This window comes from Ursus maritimus, unplaced genomic scaffold (genome assembly GCF_017311325.1).
Source record: "Ursus maritimus isolate PB19 unplaced genomic scaffold, ASM1731132v1 scaffold_26, whole genome shotgun sequence".
In the NCBI taxonomy this organism is placed as follows: Eukaryota; Metazoa; Chordata; class Mammalia; order Carnivora; family Ursidae; genus Ursus; species Ursus maritimus.
Genome location: NW_024425119.1, coordinates 40,346,470 through 40,366,329, shown reverse-complemented (window position 1 = coordinate 40,366,329; position 19,860 = coordinate 40,346,470). Strand labels below are relative to the sequence as shown.

Sequence of the window (19,860 nt, the reverse complement as noted above, 5' to 3'; positions counted from 1 at the left end):
GGGCCACATCTTCTCCCCATCATCCACTTCTTCCGGGGATCCCCTGCCCCCAACTCCCTAGAGACTTCACATGTAAGGGGGTGGGGATGGGGACTAGGGTCTTAGTTCCTGCCTGGAGACTTGGGGTTGGGGGGTCACTGGGCTGAGAGGGTCTCTTAAGGCTGGGGAAGCCCCCCCCACTAGCCCTCCCCTTCAAGGTACATTCTCTGGTTTGGGGCCAAATTCTAGACCCCAAGGATCCCCTCCACCCCCCACTGGGAGGGGCTTTGGTGACTGGTGGCAGCAGAATGTAGGTGGACACTCAGATGACAGACAGCCAGACAGACAGAATTCAGGCTGGGAGCTGGGGGAGGCAGCATGGAGCAGAGAGGGGCAGCCTGAGGTCATCTGCCCCATTCTCTCTTTTTAGTTTAGTTGTTTTTTTTTTTTTAAGATTAGTTTCAGTAAAAATAAAAAGAATGGGATAGAGGCAGGGAGAGGGCTCTATGGTCAAGATTCCTTCCTCACCACAGATAAGAGGAAAGGACTGCCCAGGAGTGGGGAACTACCTTGGGAGGGGAAAGTGAGTCCCCAGGGCAGATGTGGGGGGAGCGCGGCCGAGGGCCCCCTTACTGTCCTAGCCCTCCCCACCTAGGCCTTTGGTACAGTGGCCTGCGGGGCTCAGCAGGTAAAGTCCTCAAAAGTGCCTCGGGCCGGATGGTGAGGTAGGATGTTGGCAGCATACGTCATCCCAGCGGGGTGGCCCCGGAGGCTCTCACACGGGTTCTAGGGGAACGGAATAGGACAGGGACTGGTTATAGGAAGGGCCACAGGTGGCCCTGGGGCGTGAGGGAGGCAGAGGAGAAGAGGTGGCAATGGGGGGGTGGACCTGGGGTGGGGGAAGGGGCGGGGCCGGAGGGCACCTCTCTCGCGCTCCCTCACATGTCTTTTGACGTCATCCAGGCTAAGGGCCACACCCTTATCAGCGCTGCTCCGTTTGGCCTCCTTCTGGCACTTTCCTCTTCTGCACAGCTTGTGCTTAATGACCTGGGACGGAGGTGGGGTGGTGAGTGGTTGGGCGGGCTGGAACCCCGCCCCTCCCGTGGCTCCACCCCAACGCCCCGCCCCCGCTTACCTCATAAGCGTAGTCGAAGAGCTCCAGAACCGTGAGGATGCTGGCCCCAATGAACAGCCCCATTTGGCCCCCAATGTCACCTGCGAGGGTTGGGGGGGCGGGCACGGGAAGGTCAGTGGTGTCAGGACACCGTGGAAGCAGCCGAGCTTACTGGGACAGGGGCAGGCAAGTCATATTTGCAAAAAGATTGACAGCTTTTGTACAGAAGGAGCACAAAGCAATTCTGGTGGCGTTCTTATTTTCTTCTCTCTGTTTTTCTGCATTTTTCTACTTTTCTAAAGCAAACAGGTATTATTCAGAAAATATAAAATACCCCAATATTCATTCTCTGGGTAAATTTTCACAGGCTTATGAAATAGTCCCCCATTTATGCCCACAGGCCTGTCTCTTCCACTTTGCCCTAAGCGAAGGTTCGGCCCCCTCCTCCCACTACATACCAAGACAACAGAGTTTGGGGAAAGCCCTGGGGGGGGGGTGGCAGGGGAGGAAGGAACTTATGGGACAGAGGTGGGCAGCCTGCTTTGGGTGGTAGGCTGTCGTACCATGCCCACGGCATGGGAAGGGGACAGTGCCATGAGCAGCTCACCCAGGAGCCCTGCAATTTCATAGGCCTTCTTCTGCTCAATAGTCTCATAGTTGAGGACTTCAAAGAAAATGTCCAGCACCAGGATGTTCTCCCTGTAAAGGGGTTGGGGGAGGAGGTTCAAGTCACATCTCTGTCTCTCACTGGCGGTGACCTTAGCAAGTTACCCTCTCTGAATCTGTCTCTGCATCCATAAAATGAGATGTTGATGGGGGTACGTGCCTTGTAGAATTGTCATGAGGATCAAATGTGATGGCAAAAACGAAAAGACGCTCTGCACGCTGGCAAGCATGGCGTGATCCCAGTTACAGCCGTGCAGATGAAGATGCAGAATGAAACAAGGAGGAAAGAGAGGTGCTTCCTTTGCTTGTTCCAGCTTGATCTGCCCTCCGTGCCCATCCCAGACTCTTTGGTTGCCTTCCCTTTGTCATCTCAATCTCCTCCTGTCTGCTGGCCCCTCAAAGCCCACTCACACCCTTGACAGTCCCAGCCCAAAGGCCCTGCCCTGCACAGTCAGAGCCCTTACCCTATGTACTGCTCAGACTTGTTGAACTTCTTGGCCAGGTACTTGGCTGATGCTTTGCTGGGGATCTTGACCATGGACAGCTCCTTGCCATAGCGGGTTAGGTTGCATGGCATTTCACACACACAGTACTCCTGGTCCTTCTCCACCAGGAAGTCTGTGCCCGACCAGGCGAGAGGCATCAGTTGAGTGGTGCCCTTCGGCCAGCACCTTCCCAACGGGAACATCCTGGCCCTGTCGAAAGGAAGCCTGGGCCCCTTTCTCTTTTTCTGACCTGTCCTTTACCTCAGCCCTGTGCCCGCCCTGTGCTGGTCCTCACCCAGCTCCCCACGGGTATTTCTTAATCCTGTATCTCATTGCCTTAGGGCCCTCAGGGGTCAACCAGCTGAGATGCTGATGAGAGAGGGTGAGGCCCCCCCCCCCAGGTACTCCCGCTCATTTTTCACAGGGGCCTTTAGAGATGCTATTCCCAGCCTTGCTAACGTCAGACACAAGAGAGTTCGAGCGAAGCCTGATCCAGGAGTTATTTGAAGCTTCTGGGAACTTGGTCTGCAACCCCAGTGCACGGGGCTCCTTCGTTCCCCCGGAACCGCCCCGAGACGGGGGTGCTCACCTAGAGCAGGATCCGCACACTCCTTGTACTGTTCCGGAGTGCAGTATGGGGCATCCCCTAACCGAGGAGAAAAGACAGTGGTGCAGGACGGAGATTAAAGGGTCTCGTGATGATGGTGCTACCAAGAGCCTAGAAACTGGAAGATGGGAGCGGGCGGGAGGGCAGACTAGCCAGCCCCCAGTGTGTCCTGAAGGTGACCCACCTCACAGTCTGTCCCTCCTAGACCCCTTCCTGCACATTTCTGTGGGGACAGGCAGGAATTGAGGTGAGAGGGACAAGACCATAGAAGTATGGAATGGGGCTAGAACTGGGGTGGGGAGAAGCCATTGAATCCTGCTTCCATGTTGGCAGGAGGCTGATATGCGTGGGGAACTGGTGAGGGGCCATGCAGGCTGAGGGGTCCCCAGATCGTGTTTGGAGCTTTGGGGCCTGACCTGGCATGTGCACCATGCGACAGTTACAGTTCTCCACCAGGTAGCGTGTCTCACAGTCGATGCGGCAGGCAGTAATGCTGTAGGAGTCGAAGAAATCCGAGTCCATGGTAACAGCTTTGCAGGTGCCCCAGGGCGGGGGCAGGTAGATGAGCTGCTGGGAGAGCCGGGGAGCTGGGAGGGGGTGTGGGGACTTCTCCCCGAGTCACCTTGATGGACTTCTCTGACAAGACGCAGAACTCGGGAGTCCTGCTCCCTGTCCCTCCGCAGACTCTGAGGGTCTCAGAGTTTACAGAGCATTCCTGTTCATTCATGCTGCTCACTCGTCAGATCGGTACCCAGGCCCTAGCTCACCCGTCCCTCCTGTATTGATTACTCACCACTCCATCTTGCCCCCTCAACACCCCACCCTGGGACCAGCCTCCTGTGGCCCTCTCACCCGCTGCTCCTGGCAGGACACAAAGGTCTGGAACCCTGGGGCCACACCAAAGCCCAGCTGGTCGATGAAGGGAGGTTCATCCTGACTGTGGATCTGCACTTTGATGCCCGCTTCGAAGGACGTCTCATCTATGGGAATGAGGGGCAGGGGGTGTATCGGAAGGGCTTCTGACTCCCTAACCTCCTTCAGAGCTGGGGCCATGCTACCTCTCCTAGGGATAAGCACAGTGCATACTGGGACACTGGGGAAGGGGTTAGTCTATGGGGGCCCTAGCTCATCCCCAGCCTCCTTTCGGGTTCGCTAGCTGCCCTGATGAAACTTGTATCCTACGTACTTTTCTTACCTGGCTTCGTCTATGCATCTTGGTGTTTCAAATTCTTTTCCAGACACTCTCTATTTCTCCCCCTCCTTGTCTCCTTTCTCCCTAGCACTCTCAGCCCCAAGGTCCTCCGAGACCAGGCTGACGGCAGGCAGCCCAAGAAGAGAGGGAGTTATAGAGTGAGTGGCGGCCACTGATGGAAAGGGATGGCTGGTTACCTTGGAGAGTAACTGAGCCAGGAAGGGGGAGCCAGAGAACTGTAAGGGTGGCAGTCAGGTAGAGTCGGAGATGGAGATGGCAAGATGCTGGGAGGAAGGGAGGAGACCCCAAGTCCTGTCTCAGGTCTCACAGTGGATCTCAGGAGTCCCCTGGTGGAGGCCGAAGGCTAGGGCCATGGGAAGGGGCCCCTGAAAGAAGTGACATACCAGTCTCTCCCCATACAGGCAGGTACTCGTCCTGCTGGATGTCCAGCATGATCTCCAGCCCATTGCCAGTCCCACCCTTCATGGTCTTCAGCCGTGGACGCCCATCTCGGCCAGAGTTGAATGTGTAGCACTTGCCATACCGTGTGAAGACCTGGTGAGGGCAGAGCAGAGAGCCTGAGAGTCCTGCCAGCACCCCCTACCTACTAAGGGCTGCTCCAGACCCTTCTGCTGCTGGGATCTCAACACACTTCAAGAACTGTCCCTTCTGTGCAGCCTATTCTCCGTTTGCCCTCCTTCCCGCTCATTCTCTGCCCTTCTTTGCCCTGATGTGGGCCTGGGAAAGCTGATCCCAGTAGAGCGCACAGCCCGTGCTCCTCTGCCACTGTACAGGCTTTGGGTTGGGTTTGGTCAATGGGAGCCATCAGTGAGGGATCAGAGGGCAGAAGGAGGGAGAGCTCAGGGTATTCACCCTTCCCCACCGCTCACCCCTCCGAGAATGCTCTGGCAGTGGTTTCTACCCTCTGAGACTATACATCCTGCCAGAAGGGCTCCCTGCAAAGGACTGCTGCTTCCCTGTGCCCCTTTAGCCTGTATGTGACAATTTCCCACTATCACTAGGTGCTTCAGGCCCCTTCAGGCAGAGTTTTCTTCACCCTGCCCACGGCTCTACAAACAGTCCCTTTGTTCAAGTCTTTTCAATTGAACTATCTGAGTGGCAGTCTTTTTCCTGCTGGGACCCTGACATATACAGCTTGTTGCCAGGATCCAGTCACTGCCATACTCCCGGTCCCTCCTTGGGACCCTCTCCTCAGGCCCAAGCTCACGGGGCCTTCTGAGATAGATCTTCTCTTCTCACGGATTTTGCCCCAGGCATCTGAAATCCTGCTCTCCCCAACGTCCTTCCTCCAAGCCAAGCTAAGCTTTTTCGTTTTCTCCAGCCATTTCCCCTTGTGTCCATCATTGTCCCGTCATCACCAGAACCTGAAAGCAGACCCAGCTGCCCTCCCAAGGACCATGCTCACCCAAGCCCCAGCCCCTCCTCGCCCAGGATTTGGTACTAAGCATCCAGGGCATGACATGTGCTTCTGCAGAGAACTAAGAGGGCCTCAGTGGAGCGCTCAGCCCTGGGGGCAGTCTTCCCACCCCATGCCTCAGAGCAGCCCTTATCACAGCTCTGATGACACAGCCTCAGAGACAAGAGTGAACCCATTCTTTATGGCCCTCTCCCCACGGTTTCTCGGAATGTTTCCAGATTCCCACGAATGGGGTGAATGTGCTTTTCCTACTGTGATGGTGACAGCCCACAAAGTGAGTCAGAAGGTAAGTACAGACATGGCGCAGAGAAAGAGAGAGACCGTGTCAGGCCAGACCAGAGCAGTCATGGGTGTGGGGGTTACTAGTCCCCTTCCCACTTCCTAGAACAGCCTCCTCCCCCATCCAGAAAAGAAAGGGCAAAGTTCACAGATGAGGCAGAGAGAGAACTCCAACGACTCCTAACCCCCCAGCCTGCTACGAGGTTTTATGGCATTCGGTCACAGGCTCCAGACGCACACCCGTGCCCACCCTCCATCTGGGAACCTGAGGGACTCCAGGTGGCTGAGAACGCCAGCCTTGCTTGGGCTGAGCGCTGTGCTGGGGACCCGTGGACTGCTGCTGCCACCTGGTGGTTCTGTGTGAGAAGTGTCTGCTCTACCCTTAGGTCCGGAGGAAGCCTGGTTGACTCCTTCTTTATCCCATGTTCCTATATTTCCTGGTCTGCCTGAGGCCCAGTGGCCAAAACCTCCAGATTCCTGTCTGCAATTGGTCCACGACACGCTTATATGATGTCACCCACCTGCTCCTGCGCCAGGGAGGAGGGGGACTGGGGGATAGGTGTGTGGGAAGGGAAGGCCTGGCATCTGGCACCTGGAAGGGGGCAGAAGAGGAGTCAGGCCAGACAGAACTGGAGGCTGAACTGGGGAGGGGATGGGGTGTCACTTGGTCCCTCAGCAAGGAAGGCCCTAGACTCCAGAGTGGGAGGGCAAGCAGGAGGCTGACTCCCCACTGAGGGCTTCCCCAGGCAAGAGGATCCCTGATCACTTAGAGCTGGGAGGAGGGGAAGATTTAGAGGAGGACTACTATTCTCCCTCAGATAGACAGACACACACACACACACACACACACACACACACACACACACACACACTGTAGGAGGAGCACTGAGAGAACAAGTGAGGATGCACTTAAGTCCCCACCGTGGTCACTACTGAGAAGGGGCGTGGCAGGGTGGAGTCGGGGACTGTCCTCACCCCTTCACCTCCCTCCCACACCTTTCTCCTGCACCTCCAGAGACCAAGTGACACCTGCCCCAGCTCCAGTCCAGGGGTCATAGTCAAAATTGTTAAGGCCAGCTATGGGTACCCACCATCAGATCAAAGGTTGACCTCAAAGACAGAGGAAGGTCCTAGGCCCTGCTGGATCATAGGGAGGTCTGGGGAAGGACTGGAGATGCTGGAGAATATTCAGGGAGACACCAGGGGCCTTGGGGCAGCAACTAATTACCAACCGGCACAGATATATTTCCAGATTCTAACAGGAAGAGCAGTACTGGTACAGACCTGAAAACAGCAGCCTAGCCCCAGACCCTGGGGCTCCCAGGGCGAGCACAGTGGCCAGGCCTCCCTGAGGCCTGTCAGGAAGGGGGGGGGTTTCCAGGAGAGGTGGGGGAGGAGCAGGATGGCCGTGTAGCCCAGGGAGAGCTCAGAAAGGGTGAGCCACGGCAGACACTCTTGGGGTGCTGCGCCAGGCGTGGGCCCCCACTCACCACTGAGAAGTTGTGAGGGCCACAGGGCCCCCCACAGTAGGAGCAATAGAGCAGCATGTCCTCCAGCCGGTGGCAGGAGCGATTGTAGAAGCGGTGCAGGTTAAAGGGCTCCCCAGAGAAGGCCTCGGGCCCCGGGGGGGCGAGGGGCACCCCAGGGTCATCACTTTCGTCCAGCCCCAGCATGGGGGCCAGGTAGAGCAAGTCGGGGTAGCTGAGCTGGGACAGGCGCACGGCATTAGCGTTGCAGAGGGTGACGGCCGGGAAGGCCAGCTCCGTGGTGGCCACCTCGTCCAGCAGAGTCACGTGCGGGTAGCTGAGGTAATAGGCGACGCGGTCCCCCACCTGGCACAAGAAGGCGCCCAGTGCCAGGACAAAGGCCACTGCCCACAGGGCCTGCCTCGGGCCCGGACCCCCCTCCACGAAGATGTGACTGGCGCCGTGCAGGGTGCAGCTGTTGGCAAAGGCCACCAAATCCACGGGTGAATCCCCCTCTCTAGCCGCCTTCCTCACTGCCTCCTTTTCCTTCTCTTCCTCCTCCTCTTCTGATTCTGAGTTGTCCCGCTGCCGCCGCCGCTGCTGGGGACCCCAAACATCTCCCAAGGGCCCTGGGGCCTCCTCTCCAGAGGAGAAGGACACAGAGCAGAAAATCTGGATGGGCATCTCCTTCCGGGGCTTCCTGGCACCGGGGGATCGGCAGGAGAAGGGAGAAGCAGATGTGAGCTCGGGCAGGATCCGGCAGGGCCAGCCACCCAGCCCGGCCGCCAGGTCTCCGCAGCCCGGGCAGCCGGCGGCTCCTCCTCGCCGGCCTCGGTGGCCGTGTGGCTGAGATGGGGCGGGGCGTGGAGAGGAGGACCCGCCTGCCCTGCCAGGACGGGCAGGCGGGCGTCTGGGCTGATGAATAATGGATGGCAGTGGGAAAGGGAGGCAGATGGAGAGGAGGGGGGCCGGAGCCCCTTTCTGGACACCAGCTCTAGCTGGACAGAGAGGGTGGAAGATAGTGGAAACCCTGGAAAAGCCTCGGGGCTCCAGGTGAGATGGGACCTGGCCGATTCCTCTGCTCCCACAGTCCGGAGCAACAGTCCCTGCCCCTCCCCCATGACATTCAAGCTCCCCGTCACCCTCCCATCTGCTCCTCAGCATCTCCCTGGGTCTTCCTACCCCAATTCTGGGTCCTCGCCCCCATTCTCTCCTGGTGCAGCCGTTTTCCCCTGAGACATTGGAGCCTCCGCACTCCCTCGGCTCTCTCTCAGACCTCTGATTCCTCCTTGACTTCCCCTGACTCATAATCCCCCCAGTTATTTCACTGACCACACCCCCACCTTCTCCCAATACACTCCTAAGACCCCAGTTCCCTTTCAGTCACTGCCGTGACCCCAATTCACTCTGTTACTTCCTGAACCCTTAATTCTCCTGCAATCATTGTCTTGACCCCCACTTTCCCTCCAGCCAGTCCTTGACCCCATTTATCCTCCCCTCCCTCCCCTGACCCTGGCTGAGCTTCAAGTCAGCACCCTCCCCCATGCTGAGCTGCACTTACGTCACTCTCCCCTCCTCCACTTTTCCCTTCTGTGGCTTGGGGGGCAGCCCAGGTTCCATTAGCAGAGGTCTCTCACTGACCACAGACTCATTTATGGCCACTTCCCGGCACCAGGGGGGAGGGACCCCGACTCTTGCAGCTGAAAAGCTTCCCGTCAGATCACCACCCCCCTCCCAGCTTGCCCACCCCTCAAGGTCCAGGAGAGGAGTTCGAGGAATTCTTTCTGGTAGATGGAAGAAAGTGAGATCAGAGCAATCTGCTAGGTCAGGTGGAGACCATCAGGAACCAACCTGGGGTGCCCCCCAAAACCCTCAGCCTTAGCCCCTCAGTCTCTGACACTCCCCTTGCCCCCAGTTTACCATTCTCTGACCCCAAGTCCCTGGCCCCTCTGTGTGCTCTGGTTACTCAGGGCCACTGATTAAGGAACTTGAGCCACCAGTCAAGTCTCCAGGGCCTAGAAGGTGACCTGAGGGGAGGAGTGGAAGGGAGGGAGGGAGGGGAAGCATGTTAACCCTTTCTCTGCAGGGCCAGAGACAAAGCAGTGGGGGTCAGATGAGTCTACTTGGGCCTCGCCATTCCTTAACCGTCCCACAGCCCCCTCCCCCCCTCCCCCTCCTTTTTCCCCCTCCCTCCCTGCTCCTATACCTCTTCCCTTCTCCATTTGCATGCAGGGACCCTGGAGTATGTTAGGGATGGGAGGCAAGATGCCAAGTTCCAACAGAACTGACTGATGTGGGACCTCGGCCTCAGCTTTGCTGCCAGGGACACAGAGGCCCCAAAGGAAGAGCAGCCTTTGAGATCTGGCTCCTCTCCATCCTTTCACCATTGCCCTCAGACCGGCCTCCACCTCTTTCGCCTAAACACTGGCTTCCAACTGGTCTCCCTAACTCCCTACCTCCCCACAGTTTCTCCCCACATTATACAATTCTCTATGTAATTCTGACTGTTCTCTGGTGCAGAGACCTTCTTCACTCCCTTGTGCCTCTTGGTAAAATCACCCCCATCTCAGGAAAAGCTATGTGAGGCCTTTGCAATTTACCTTCCAGCCTCCCTTCCCCATCCCTCCATAGCAGTCTAGCGTCCCGCCACCATGCCCTTCTCCCATTCTGCAGACCTGCTAGGCTCATCCACAGCTCCACGCCTTCCCTGGACTCCCATCTGGAGAATTTCTCTTCATTTTTCAAGACCTTACTCACACATTACTTCCTCCAAGAAGACTTCCCTGACTGCACAGGACATAGAGAGTAGCCACCCAGGAAACAGAATGAAGGGGCCAATTCTGTTCAAGTCCCTTCAGGCATGAGTAGTAACCAATAGCTCCTTGAGGACAGAGACAGTGAGAATGAAGGAGCAAGACTCAGGGACCATGTGAAGAAACGAGAACCAAGGAAGACCAGGAACACCCAGGGCAACCACAGAAGTCACTGCAGAGATGAGGAGCGAGAGAAGCCCCCACCACACCTCCAGCCGTTGTCCTCGGGCTACTTCTGCCTGAATTCAGGGCTTCCTTTTCTGTTTCCGGTCCTGTGGGCATTTGCTTCCCCCTCCCAGACCTCAGCTCTCAGAGGGCCCTGCACGACCTCAGAATGTGCTACAGAGGTAAGTTCTAGCCTGGGTGGGGTGGGGGGGAGCTGCCGCTGCCCGTGTGTTTCACACCCACTAGAGGGCGTCGTTCCCCTCCTTCAGACTTCCTGGAAGGGGAAGTGGTTTAGCCCTCCAGAGGGAAGAAACTGAGGCAGGGGACACTTCCCCCTCGGGGCTTCACCAGACAGAAGGACACGCTCACACACAGCAGCTTCAGAGGACAGCAAATCCAGGGTGGTGTGGGCCTCCCCCACACCAACACAAACACCCACACGGCACACCTACACATCACCACGCACAGCTCCCTTGTGGGGCAACACACACACACACACACACACACGCACACACACACACACACACACGCACCCCAACCGCATTTCCTCCCTCCTCGAACATCCTCTCCCGCCTCATCTTGTTCCGGTAGACAAATCCAAAGTTTTCGCGGTAATGAGAATTAAGGAAAGTCTCAAGCAGCACACACAGACCCCCGAGCACACAGGGGCCCCAGGAGAAGTGGCCGAGCAGACACCCATGCAGGACAACACCCACTTCTGAATCCTCTGTCCAAGGAGGCAACCCTTCCCCATGTCAGTCCCTCCCCGGTACCGCTCTTAAACTGTGTGTGGCCACTCAGTGGTTTCTGACTTTCTCCGCGTTTCCTTCTAAACACGCCGGGCTGCTCCCCACTTCTGTTTCATGCTTTTCAGTAGCCACCTCATGGGATCCTTACACAACCTAGCGAAATAAGCAGGTTTGAGTAACCTCACCCTTATATGACAAATGAGGAAACTGAGGCACTGTGACCTGTTCAAGTTTCATGGAGAGCAAGTGGTGGGCATGAGACTAGAATTAGGTCATTCCCCCTGCAAATGCCTCCCTCCTTCGTTCTTTCGTTTACTCGTCAAATATTTACTGAGTGTCTATGTGCTGAGGACACATGGAGAATAGACAGTGGACCGCGGTCCTGCCCTTGTGAAGCTTGCTGTCTAAAGGGGAGACAGACACCATTTTCTAAAAATTGCAAAAGTATTTGCAACTCATGATAAGTGCTATGAAAAGACAGTCTTGCTCTATGGGAGTGAGTGACAGGGATCTGACCTGGCTTGGGGAATCAAAGCAGGTTTCTCTGAGGAAGTGATGCTTGAATTGTGATCTAAAGAATAAGGAGAAGTAATTAGGTAAAAGTCTGTATGAGGTGGGGTGGCGGAAGAATATTCCAGAGAGCAGAGCCATGCAAAGGCCCTGAAGACCCCAGGTGGGGTAAGGGGAAAGCCCGAGGAGAAGGGTATAGCTGGAGAGCCACAGCGGGGTAAGAAGAGCCTGGAGAAACAGGCAGGACCCAGACCCCTCGGGGCCTTGAAGGCCACAGCAAAGATTCTGGTCCAAGGACAACAGGAGGCGCACCATGGGGGTGCTGCAAGTGATCAGAGCAGTGTTTTCAAGAGACGACTCTGGAACAGCCAGAGGGGGTGCTGGAAGACCTGTCAGGAAACCGTGGCAGGGTGTAGGTGAGACAGGGAGTGGACTGGCTTGGAATGGGGTGATAGGGTGGAGATGTTTAGGAGGCAACAGTGGCAGATCCCGTTAAGGGAGGTGAGGGAGACGGAGTGTCAGGGCTGCTTGCTAGTTTGCATAAGTGGCTGAATGGTGGGGTGGCTCCCTAGGCCAGGAACACAAGGAAGGGTCTAGTCTGGGAGATAAGACGGTGAATCTGGCTTTGCACCTGCTGGTTTTCTCGAGCCTCGGGGACATCCAAGTGCAGATGTGAAGGGGGAGATTGGCCATCGGCACGGAGGCTGAGAGGACGGAGCTGGACGGAAGCACACGTCTGGCCTGCTAGGGTCTAGATGCTGACTGGAGTCATGAGTGAAGACGAGACGGCCCAAGAATAGAGGGTCAAAAGGAAGGAAGGAAGGAAAAGAGATCAAGCCTGATTTGTCAATATGCACCAAAGCCAAACAGAATCTCAACCTTTGACTTAAGCACGGCCCCTACTTATATACCCAAAGTATGAGTACATAGGGCAACCAGAAAGCACAAACAAGAATGTTCATGGTAGCTTTATTTATAATAGCCAAAAAACTAATAACAACCTAAATGTCTAGCGAGAGTAGAATGGATAAATACATTTTGGAGTATTCATATAATGAGATATTACATAGCATTGACAAAGTGCTAATTACCACCACACAAAATGAGACAGTCTCACAGACAAAATCATAAGCAAAAGAAAACGGGCACAGAAGTGTGCATACTGTATGAGGATACATATACCCAGGAACTAGAACACATGGAACTCATCTGTAGGACAGAAGTCAGAATAATGGTTAACTCTGGCAGGGTAGTATTGACTAGGAAGGGGCCCAAAGGAACTTTCTGGAGTGTTGGGAATATTTTACACTTTTTTTTTTCTTTTTTGAGAGATGAGTAGGGCTGAGGGTGGGACAGAAGGACAGAGAAAGAATCTCAAGCAGACTCCCCGCTGAGCACGGAGCCAGATGCAGGGGTCAATCTGAGATCATGACCTGAGCCGAAATCAAGTGCTGGACGCTTAACTGACTGAGCCACACAGGAGCCCCAGGACAGAACAGTTTAAAAAAGAGGAGATGGTCAACCATTTTGAATGTTATTGAGAGATTAAGAATAAAAAATGTTTGCAGGATCTGGCCACACGGAGGTCGCTGGCGGCCTTAGCCCTAACCGTTTTGGTGGAGTGCTGACGGTGGGAAGAAGGCAGCCTGAAGGGGACTGAAGAGTGAGTCTGAGATGAGAAAATGATGACAGTAGAATATACACATCATTTTTCAGAATTTCGTCTGGGAAAGAAAGCACAGAGAGAGAGAGAGAGAGAGAGAGGGAGCTGGAGAGAGCCGTGGAGTTGAGAGACCTTTGGTTTTCGTTCTTATCTTAACCTCAACCCTGATACCTAGTTAGTGCTCAATAAATATCAGCTGTCATTGTAGCTGTATATTTCAAGACGGGGGAATCTCAGCATGTTTCAGTGTCAACAGGTAGATTCCACTGGAGAGGGAGAGACTGACTGTAGACGAGGGAGAGGCCGAATCTTTAGGGTAAAATTCCTATACGGGAAGAAGAAGATCAGATGGAAAGAACAGGTTGAGATTTCAGCCTAGATGAGAGGGATGCTCCCCTCCGGGAAGGGTATAGGCTTGGCTGAGGCTTCTATCTTCTCTGTGAAGCAGGAGGCAAGGTTATCTGCCGAGGGTGCAAGGGGGGCCAGGAAGGGTGGCTGTTGGAGATGAGCGGAGAAGTTTGCAGTAGTCATCGGGACGAGCAAGGTGACTTGGAAAATACAGTGGAGTTGCCAGGGGGCAATGCACGCCCATTTCAGGATGTCGACCGTGAGCACAAGGTAATTTCAAGCTGGCCTCTTGTGTGACCTCCTCTGGGAGCACTTGGCTGCCCTAGAGCCATCTGAGGAAAGCCAGTGGTGGGGCCTATCTGCTAGGGTTGGGATTTGGCCAAATGGTGCAATGAAAAGGCAGAGGAGTCAAAAGGCTTTGGTGTAGCCAACCCTTGTCTGGGGTTCCCTCTCCTTTGCACCCTCGCTTTTCTGCCCTGCCTCCTGCGTCTTTAGAGAGCATGGCCAGCTGGGGCCAGACACCCTCCTCCCCTGGCTCCACACGCCTGCTCCTACAGTCACACGCAAAGAACTCGGACTTCGAAGATCTGAAGTCAAGGTCCCACTCTGGCATTCACCGGCTATGTGACCTCGGGCAAGTCACCCAACATCTCAGAGCCTCAGTTTCCTCATCTCTCAAGTGAAGATATTAATATCTGCCTGCACCCCAGAATTGCAAGGCTCATGAGCTAAAGTAAAGGGAATTTGTAAATTGCAAAGCTCGACTGGAAGAGATGATTAATTTTGCTGGGATGTGCTCTGCATGCGACCAGAGGTTTGCCTGCACACAGGCTCCCTCCCACAACCGCACTGAGCTGCGTGCACCCTCAAGCACATCCGCACACGTCCACTTCGCACCCTAATCCACATCCACGTTCCCAGACACCCCCCACGGAGGTGCACATGGGTGCTTGCACACTTGGGCCACACATGCAGTGAGCGTGTCACAGGAAGGCCGAGTTGGCTGCTGTCCACGGTCAAGGCCACTGCAGCAGTCTCACCCCAGGGAGGTCCCCAGCCTGGCTTGATGCTGTGACGCATCAGTTAGAGACACACAGCACTAAGCTACACGGCCCAACCTCCCAGGCCCCCCGGGACTGCAGCCACGTCAAGGGGGTGTGGATGAGAGGGGTGGGAAAGGGCTTTCTTTCCAAGAACTCACAGTAGCTCAGAAAAACCACCACTGGCCCTCCCTCTCCCCGGGGAGTAGCCTTGGGGGAGGGGGGGCAGAGTCTCTGCCCTTACAGTTTCTTAAGGGAACTTCCCCTCTAGGTGAGTGCAGAGCTGCTTCAGGCTCCTTTTACAGTTTTCCACGAGGAGGATGTCTGATCCACGAGTCTGGGAACGTCAGTACCGCACAGCCGTTCCACGTAGGGGCCAGCGTGGGCTTAGCCCGAGAGTCCCAGAGCTGAAGGAGGGGCTGCCCCTTGGCAAAAAATAATTTAGCCATCCACTTAGAGCCTCCTTTCCCACAGGAAATTGTGCCTAGAAGCTGAGAAACGGAGCCAGATGAAACTATGCCTAAAATAGAACCCAGGGGGTCCCAGTGCCCAGCCACGTCCTGCGCCAGAACTAGGCACCACTTCTCAGTCCTGCTGCCTGCTTCCCAGTTTTGCCTCCTAGAATCCCCACACAGGCGTCCTGACTGGAAGGTTCTTGGCCGTGGGTAGAAGCTCCTGGAGCCAACCCCTCAGACCTCCAGCGCTGGCAGCCAATGACCCCTGCTGGACAGCGGGGGGCCGCGCCTCTGCTGGGGGAGGCCGGTGTGGGGGAGAGCCCCACGTTCTATAAACTGGAGTTTCTGAATAGCTGAGCTGGGCTGGGGAGATTGGAAGGACTCCACCTAGGTGTCCAGGGTCCTCTGCTACCTGGCACGTCACTCCTTGCTCCCTAAGGCTGCCTTTGTTACCGTCCCCACCCCCTCAGCTCCGAGCCTCCCTGGGAACCGCACTTCACTCTGTGCTCCCCGAGGGCAGGGACAGGGTCGGTCTGTGCGCCCCTACCCTCCAGTGCCCAGCGCAGGGCCTGGCACTTGGAAGGCGCTCGTTCGCAGGAAGGAACCGAGTGGAGCTTTGCGCTTCCAACCCCGGTCTCCCATGTCCTTTCCCCTCCAGGACCGAAACTGCCTTCCACAAAGCTGAAGCGCGCTCAGAAGCAACCATCCACGGCAGACACAGGGCACCTCTCGCAGGCCTCCCCCCTGCGGCTTGCATGCACACTAGGTGCAGCGGTGACCCCACCTTCGAGTTTTCTGCAGGCTGGGGCAGGAGAAAGGCCAAGCCTTGGAAGCGCTCCTCCTCTCCACCCCTGCGCTCCCGACTCTGCCCCCAGAGGCACTTAGTTACTTACATCAATTCCCTATTACTTTAGCCAGGAGCCGGGAGATCAATTAACTTAGAGAGTAGCCTCTTAGCTAACTGCAGTCTGGGAGAGGGGTGGGGCCCAGAACGGCAGGGGAGGAAGGAAGGAGAGGGAGAGCGGGTGAAAGAGGAAATACGTTTGTGTGTATATGTGTATGAGAGAGGGACAGAAAGGGAGGGAGAGAGACCCCAACCTGGGTCCTCTGGGTTCTTGCAACTGGCTCCACTCCGGTCTCCTCCCTCCAACCTCAGGCACTTCTGAGGGGAGGGAGAGAAAGGAAGGATAGGCTGGAAGGAACGCCCTCCTCCAAAGTTAACCTCTCCACTCCAGCCTCTCTTCTGTCCCGCTGCAATCTGTCATGCTCCCCTTACAGCCTTCCCACCCGCCCCCCCTCAACACACACAAAGACCCCCAGGCCTCTGCCCCTGGGCCGGGTGGCCCAGGACCCTCCTCTCTGTAGCAGTCTGGGCAGCCTTTTCCTTCAGCAGCCCCTCCACGCCCTGCAGACCCAGGTAGTGAGGCTGGGCCCTCCCCAGGGACTCCTGGTCTGACTGCTATGGGGTGGGAGGCGGGTGAGGCAAGCTCGTGTGTGCGGGTGTGAGGGGTGTCAGTGAAGGGGCAGCGCTAAGTTGAGGATAAGGGAGCCCCTAGGCTAGGGCTGGCTCTCTCTGGGACCTGTCATCCCTGGCTCAGCTTGCTTTAAGATGGCCTCTCCCTCCCCTCTCCAGGTCCCAGGATCACCCAGCTATACCCACTGCTTCTATGGGCAGCTCATCCCTGAGACGCTCCGGAGGAGTCCTGTCCCCCTCTGGAACCTTAAGGGGATTTCTGTGCCAACCCCTCTCACTCCATCTCTCCTCCAGGGAATTCCTGCCTCCCCTCCAGGGTCCTGGGGGGACTCCTGTGGGCCCCCTCAAGGATTCGTGTCCCCTATCCCTTGTCCCCCAATTCCACCCCCTCCTGAGAGAAATTACTGTCTCCACTGCACACTCACCCCCAAGATTTCCATTTTCTGCCCTCCCCTTCCTTTTCTTCCAGGGTCCAGAAATGAATTGCCTGCTCTCTCGCCCCCAGGCAGAAGCTCTGGGTCTCAGCTGGAGGAGGGGGCGGCAGAGGGCTGACTGGGCCGCCATCTGCCAGCCCCCTCCCCTCGGTGCTGCTCAGCATTCCAGCCACACAGGCGCTCCCCCTGCCAGGGACAGATAACGTGCAGCTGGAGGCTGGCGGCAGCTGCGAGTGCGTACACTCCCTCCGGCCCCCACCCAGACACAGGCACACAGCTGCGCCCCCAGTCCCCCCCCCGTGGAACCCCTGCCCTGCCTGGACCTGACTGGCCTAGACGCGGGGTGGGAGAGCAGAGCCTCAGACCCTGTTGCCCTGGCAACCAAACACCCCACCTCAGAGGACAAGAGGTGGCCAGGGAAGAGGGGTCCTCGAGAGTGGGATCATTGGTTGCTTTTTTGGTGGCTCAGGAGAGAGCTACAAAGGTCTACCCTCTGCCTCTTCAGTCTGAAACCAGTTTCTCCCAGATTTAGCCCAGGTTCCCCATATTTATCCCCACTCTCCCCAGCTGACTCAGCTACAGCTGGGGGATGGACCCAGTCAGACACTCTGTGACCACCAGTCCATCCCCCCATGGCTGAGCTGGATTCAGAAGCACATCTGAGGGGAACACCCGTCACTGCAGAGCCCCGCCAGAGGAGCTGGGGTCTCTGAGGGACCAGGGTATGCCCCTTCCTATGCCTCCCGAACTGTCCTCTGTGAGCAGGGTTCTCACAAGTTGGATGAGCTCTCTCACTTGGAAACTCACAGCGGACTTCCCATGCACCTGCGCACATTCTATTTTGCAAAAACTCTGAGCCAGGGCTTGGACTCCCAGTTAGAACTCTGTTTCAAAGCAGCAGAAGATGCCAAGACAGTCTCTCCTAAGCTCTGACCCGATAGGCAAATGTTTTCTATCAGTGCCACACCTGGCCAGGGGCTAGATACACACCTCTTGGCCCAGCAGAGAATGGCAGGGCTGGAGAGGCAGACGTTAACGATTACACCAAAGGAGAACAGAGAGAAGGCGGAGCATCAGGCAAGGAGTGTCTACACCCCTTGGTACCAGGGAGCTGGAGGAGGGTGCCGGAGCCCTTCTTTTCCCCCAGGGAGACATCAGACATAGACTCACAACCAAACTCGCATCTGTATAGGAATATCCCTACGGGCAGAAGTGGTAGAGTTCCTGACGTGGAAACGGTGGGCAGGGAGGTCAATGAGAGAGGGGGTAGAATGAGGGGCTGAGCGCCTTGGGTGCAGCCAGATTCAGGGTCCAGTCTTTGACCTGGGCTCAGAAACATCAAAAACCTAGTCTTCCCTGGCAACCCAGAACCCAGAAATGCTAGTGCTGGGCCTGCCTGCAGGCTACTAGCTCTCATACCCCCCCCACCCCCACCTCAAGCAAGAGGAAAAACTCAGATGGCTCCAGAACTTTGTGAACCAATCATATCTCCATCTGACTACTTAGAATTGTCCCCTCAGATAACATGGACCAGTCACATTTCAGTATCTCCGTTTTCATGAATCCAACATGTCCTAGCATCACCACTTGGAATCTTTCTGGACACGAGGGACAAATGGAGCCCCAACCGAACACTTTCTATGGACTAAGTGAACCCCCACCTTCTCAGTGTGAGCCAGGTATTCTGCCCTTCATCCAGTACTACAAACCATCCAAGCTAATGGGTTTTCTCTTTCGTGTTGCGCTCTTCTGCTGTGTATTGGGTACGATGCAGAGGAGGAAAGCTCGGCCTTTCATGCTCACCTAACTTCTACTACTCATGGCTACATAGTTGGTGAGCCTGGGAACCCTTTGGTCTCAGGCTCTGGAGAATCCAGGACTTTCCTGAGCTTGGCTCAGCAAGGAGTATGGTCATGTAACCTTCGCGTGGCAGGGCTGACAAAAGCCCAAGGAGACTGGTCTGCAGAGCTGCGCTTAAAGAGATGGGGAATTCTTGTGTAACCTCAAGCAGTACCATGGCTCCAACATTTCTACACCAACAAATGCAGTTATGCTCCCATAATGCTAGGAGGTAGCAGGCAAGTAGGGGAGAAAATGGGCAGGGAGAAAAGGGAGTCTCTGAGAGCAGAGAATTAGGGGCAGGCATGGAGAGCAAGGGGGTCCTGGGGAGACTAGGTTTTCAAAGAGCAACGATCAGACTTGGAAGTGGACACAATGACTCCACGGGCAGCAACAGTAATAAAAAGAGCACACTAGATTGGAACTTTACAAGACATGAGTTCTAATCCTGAACCTGTCACTAACCAATTGCCTGAGCTCAGGCAACTCATTCCACCTGTCTGTGCCTCCGTTTGTGCGTTTGTAAAACAGAGATAATATGGCTATTTATCCCAGGGATTGGAAGAGAGCCTACAAAGCATTCTGAAGAGTTACAAGCATCATTCTCTCATCTGGTGTTATTTTTCACATCTGGCTTCAGGTCCTCTGGTCCCTTTCCAGCCTCTGTCTGGTTGTAACCTCTCGGGAACCTGCATGACTTGCCCAGGACCACCTGGCACGTGAAATGCAAGTCCATTCCCCTAGCCCTCCCCCAGACGCTGGCTTTGAGGCAGCCCCCTCTGTGGGGACTGGTGTGTGGGTCTGTGGGGCATCTCCATTTTTTAAAAGATTTTATTTATTTATTGGACACAGAGAGAGAGCTTGTGCACGCACAAGCAGGGGGAGCAGCAGGCAGAGGGAGAGGGAGAAGCAGGCTCCCTGCAGAGCAGGGAGCCAGGCAGGATGCGGGGTTCCATCCCAAGACCCTGGGATCATGACCTGAGCCGAAGGCAGCCGCCTGACTGAGCCACTCAGGTGCCTCTGGGGCATCTCCACTTTAAAAAACAAAGAGATGATGAAAAAAAAAAAGCAGCAGCAGCAAAGGGAGCCTCCAGTTCGGCCATGACTGTGTACCCCAAATAATCTCTCCTTCCTCAAACCCTGG

General features: G+C 55.9%; 1 protein-coding gene across 2 annotated transcripts in view; it reads right to left on the bottom strand.

The window, feature by feature from the left end:
• Positions 1–414: 414 nt before the first annotated feature.
• ASIC1 (acid sensing ion channel subunit 1) overlaps positions 415–19,860 on the bottom strand; it is a 21,380-nt gene continuing 1,934 nt past the window's right edge. The window contains exons 1-10 of one of the 2 annotated variants that reach the window (XM_008704561.2): positions 7,251–7,910; positions 4,448–4,598; positions 3,704–3,831; positions 3,268–3,418; positions 2,834–2,890; positions 2,224–2,377; positions 1,701–1,792; positions 1,115–1,194; positions 922–1,026; positions 415–765 (exon numbers count right to left, since the gene is read on the bottom strand). In XM_008704561.2, the coding sequence (XP_008702783.2) occupies positions 661–765; positions 922–1,026; positions 1,115–1,194; positions 1,701–1,792; positions 2,224–2,377; positions 2,834–2,890; positions 3,268–3,418; positions 3,704–3,831; positions 4,448–4,598; positions 7,251–7,910 (1,683 nt within the window). In that variant the 3' untranslated portion in view covers positions 415–660. Of the gene's footprint in view, positions 766–921; positions 1,027–1,114; positions 1,195–1,700; positions 1,793–2,223; positions 2,378–2,833; positions 2,891–3,267; positions 3,419–3,703; positions 3,832–4,447; positions 4,599–7,250; positions 7,911–19,860 lie in introns of those variants that run through there. The other variant, XM_040641919.1, reaches the window with a different exon arrangement.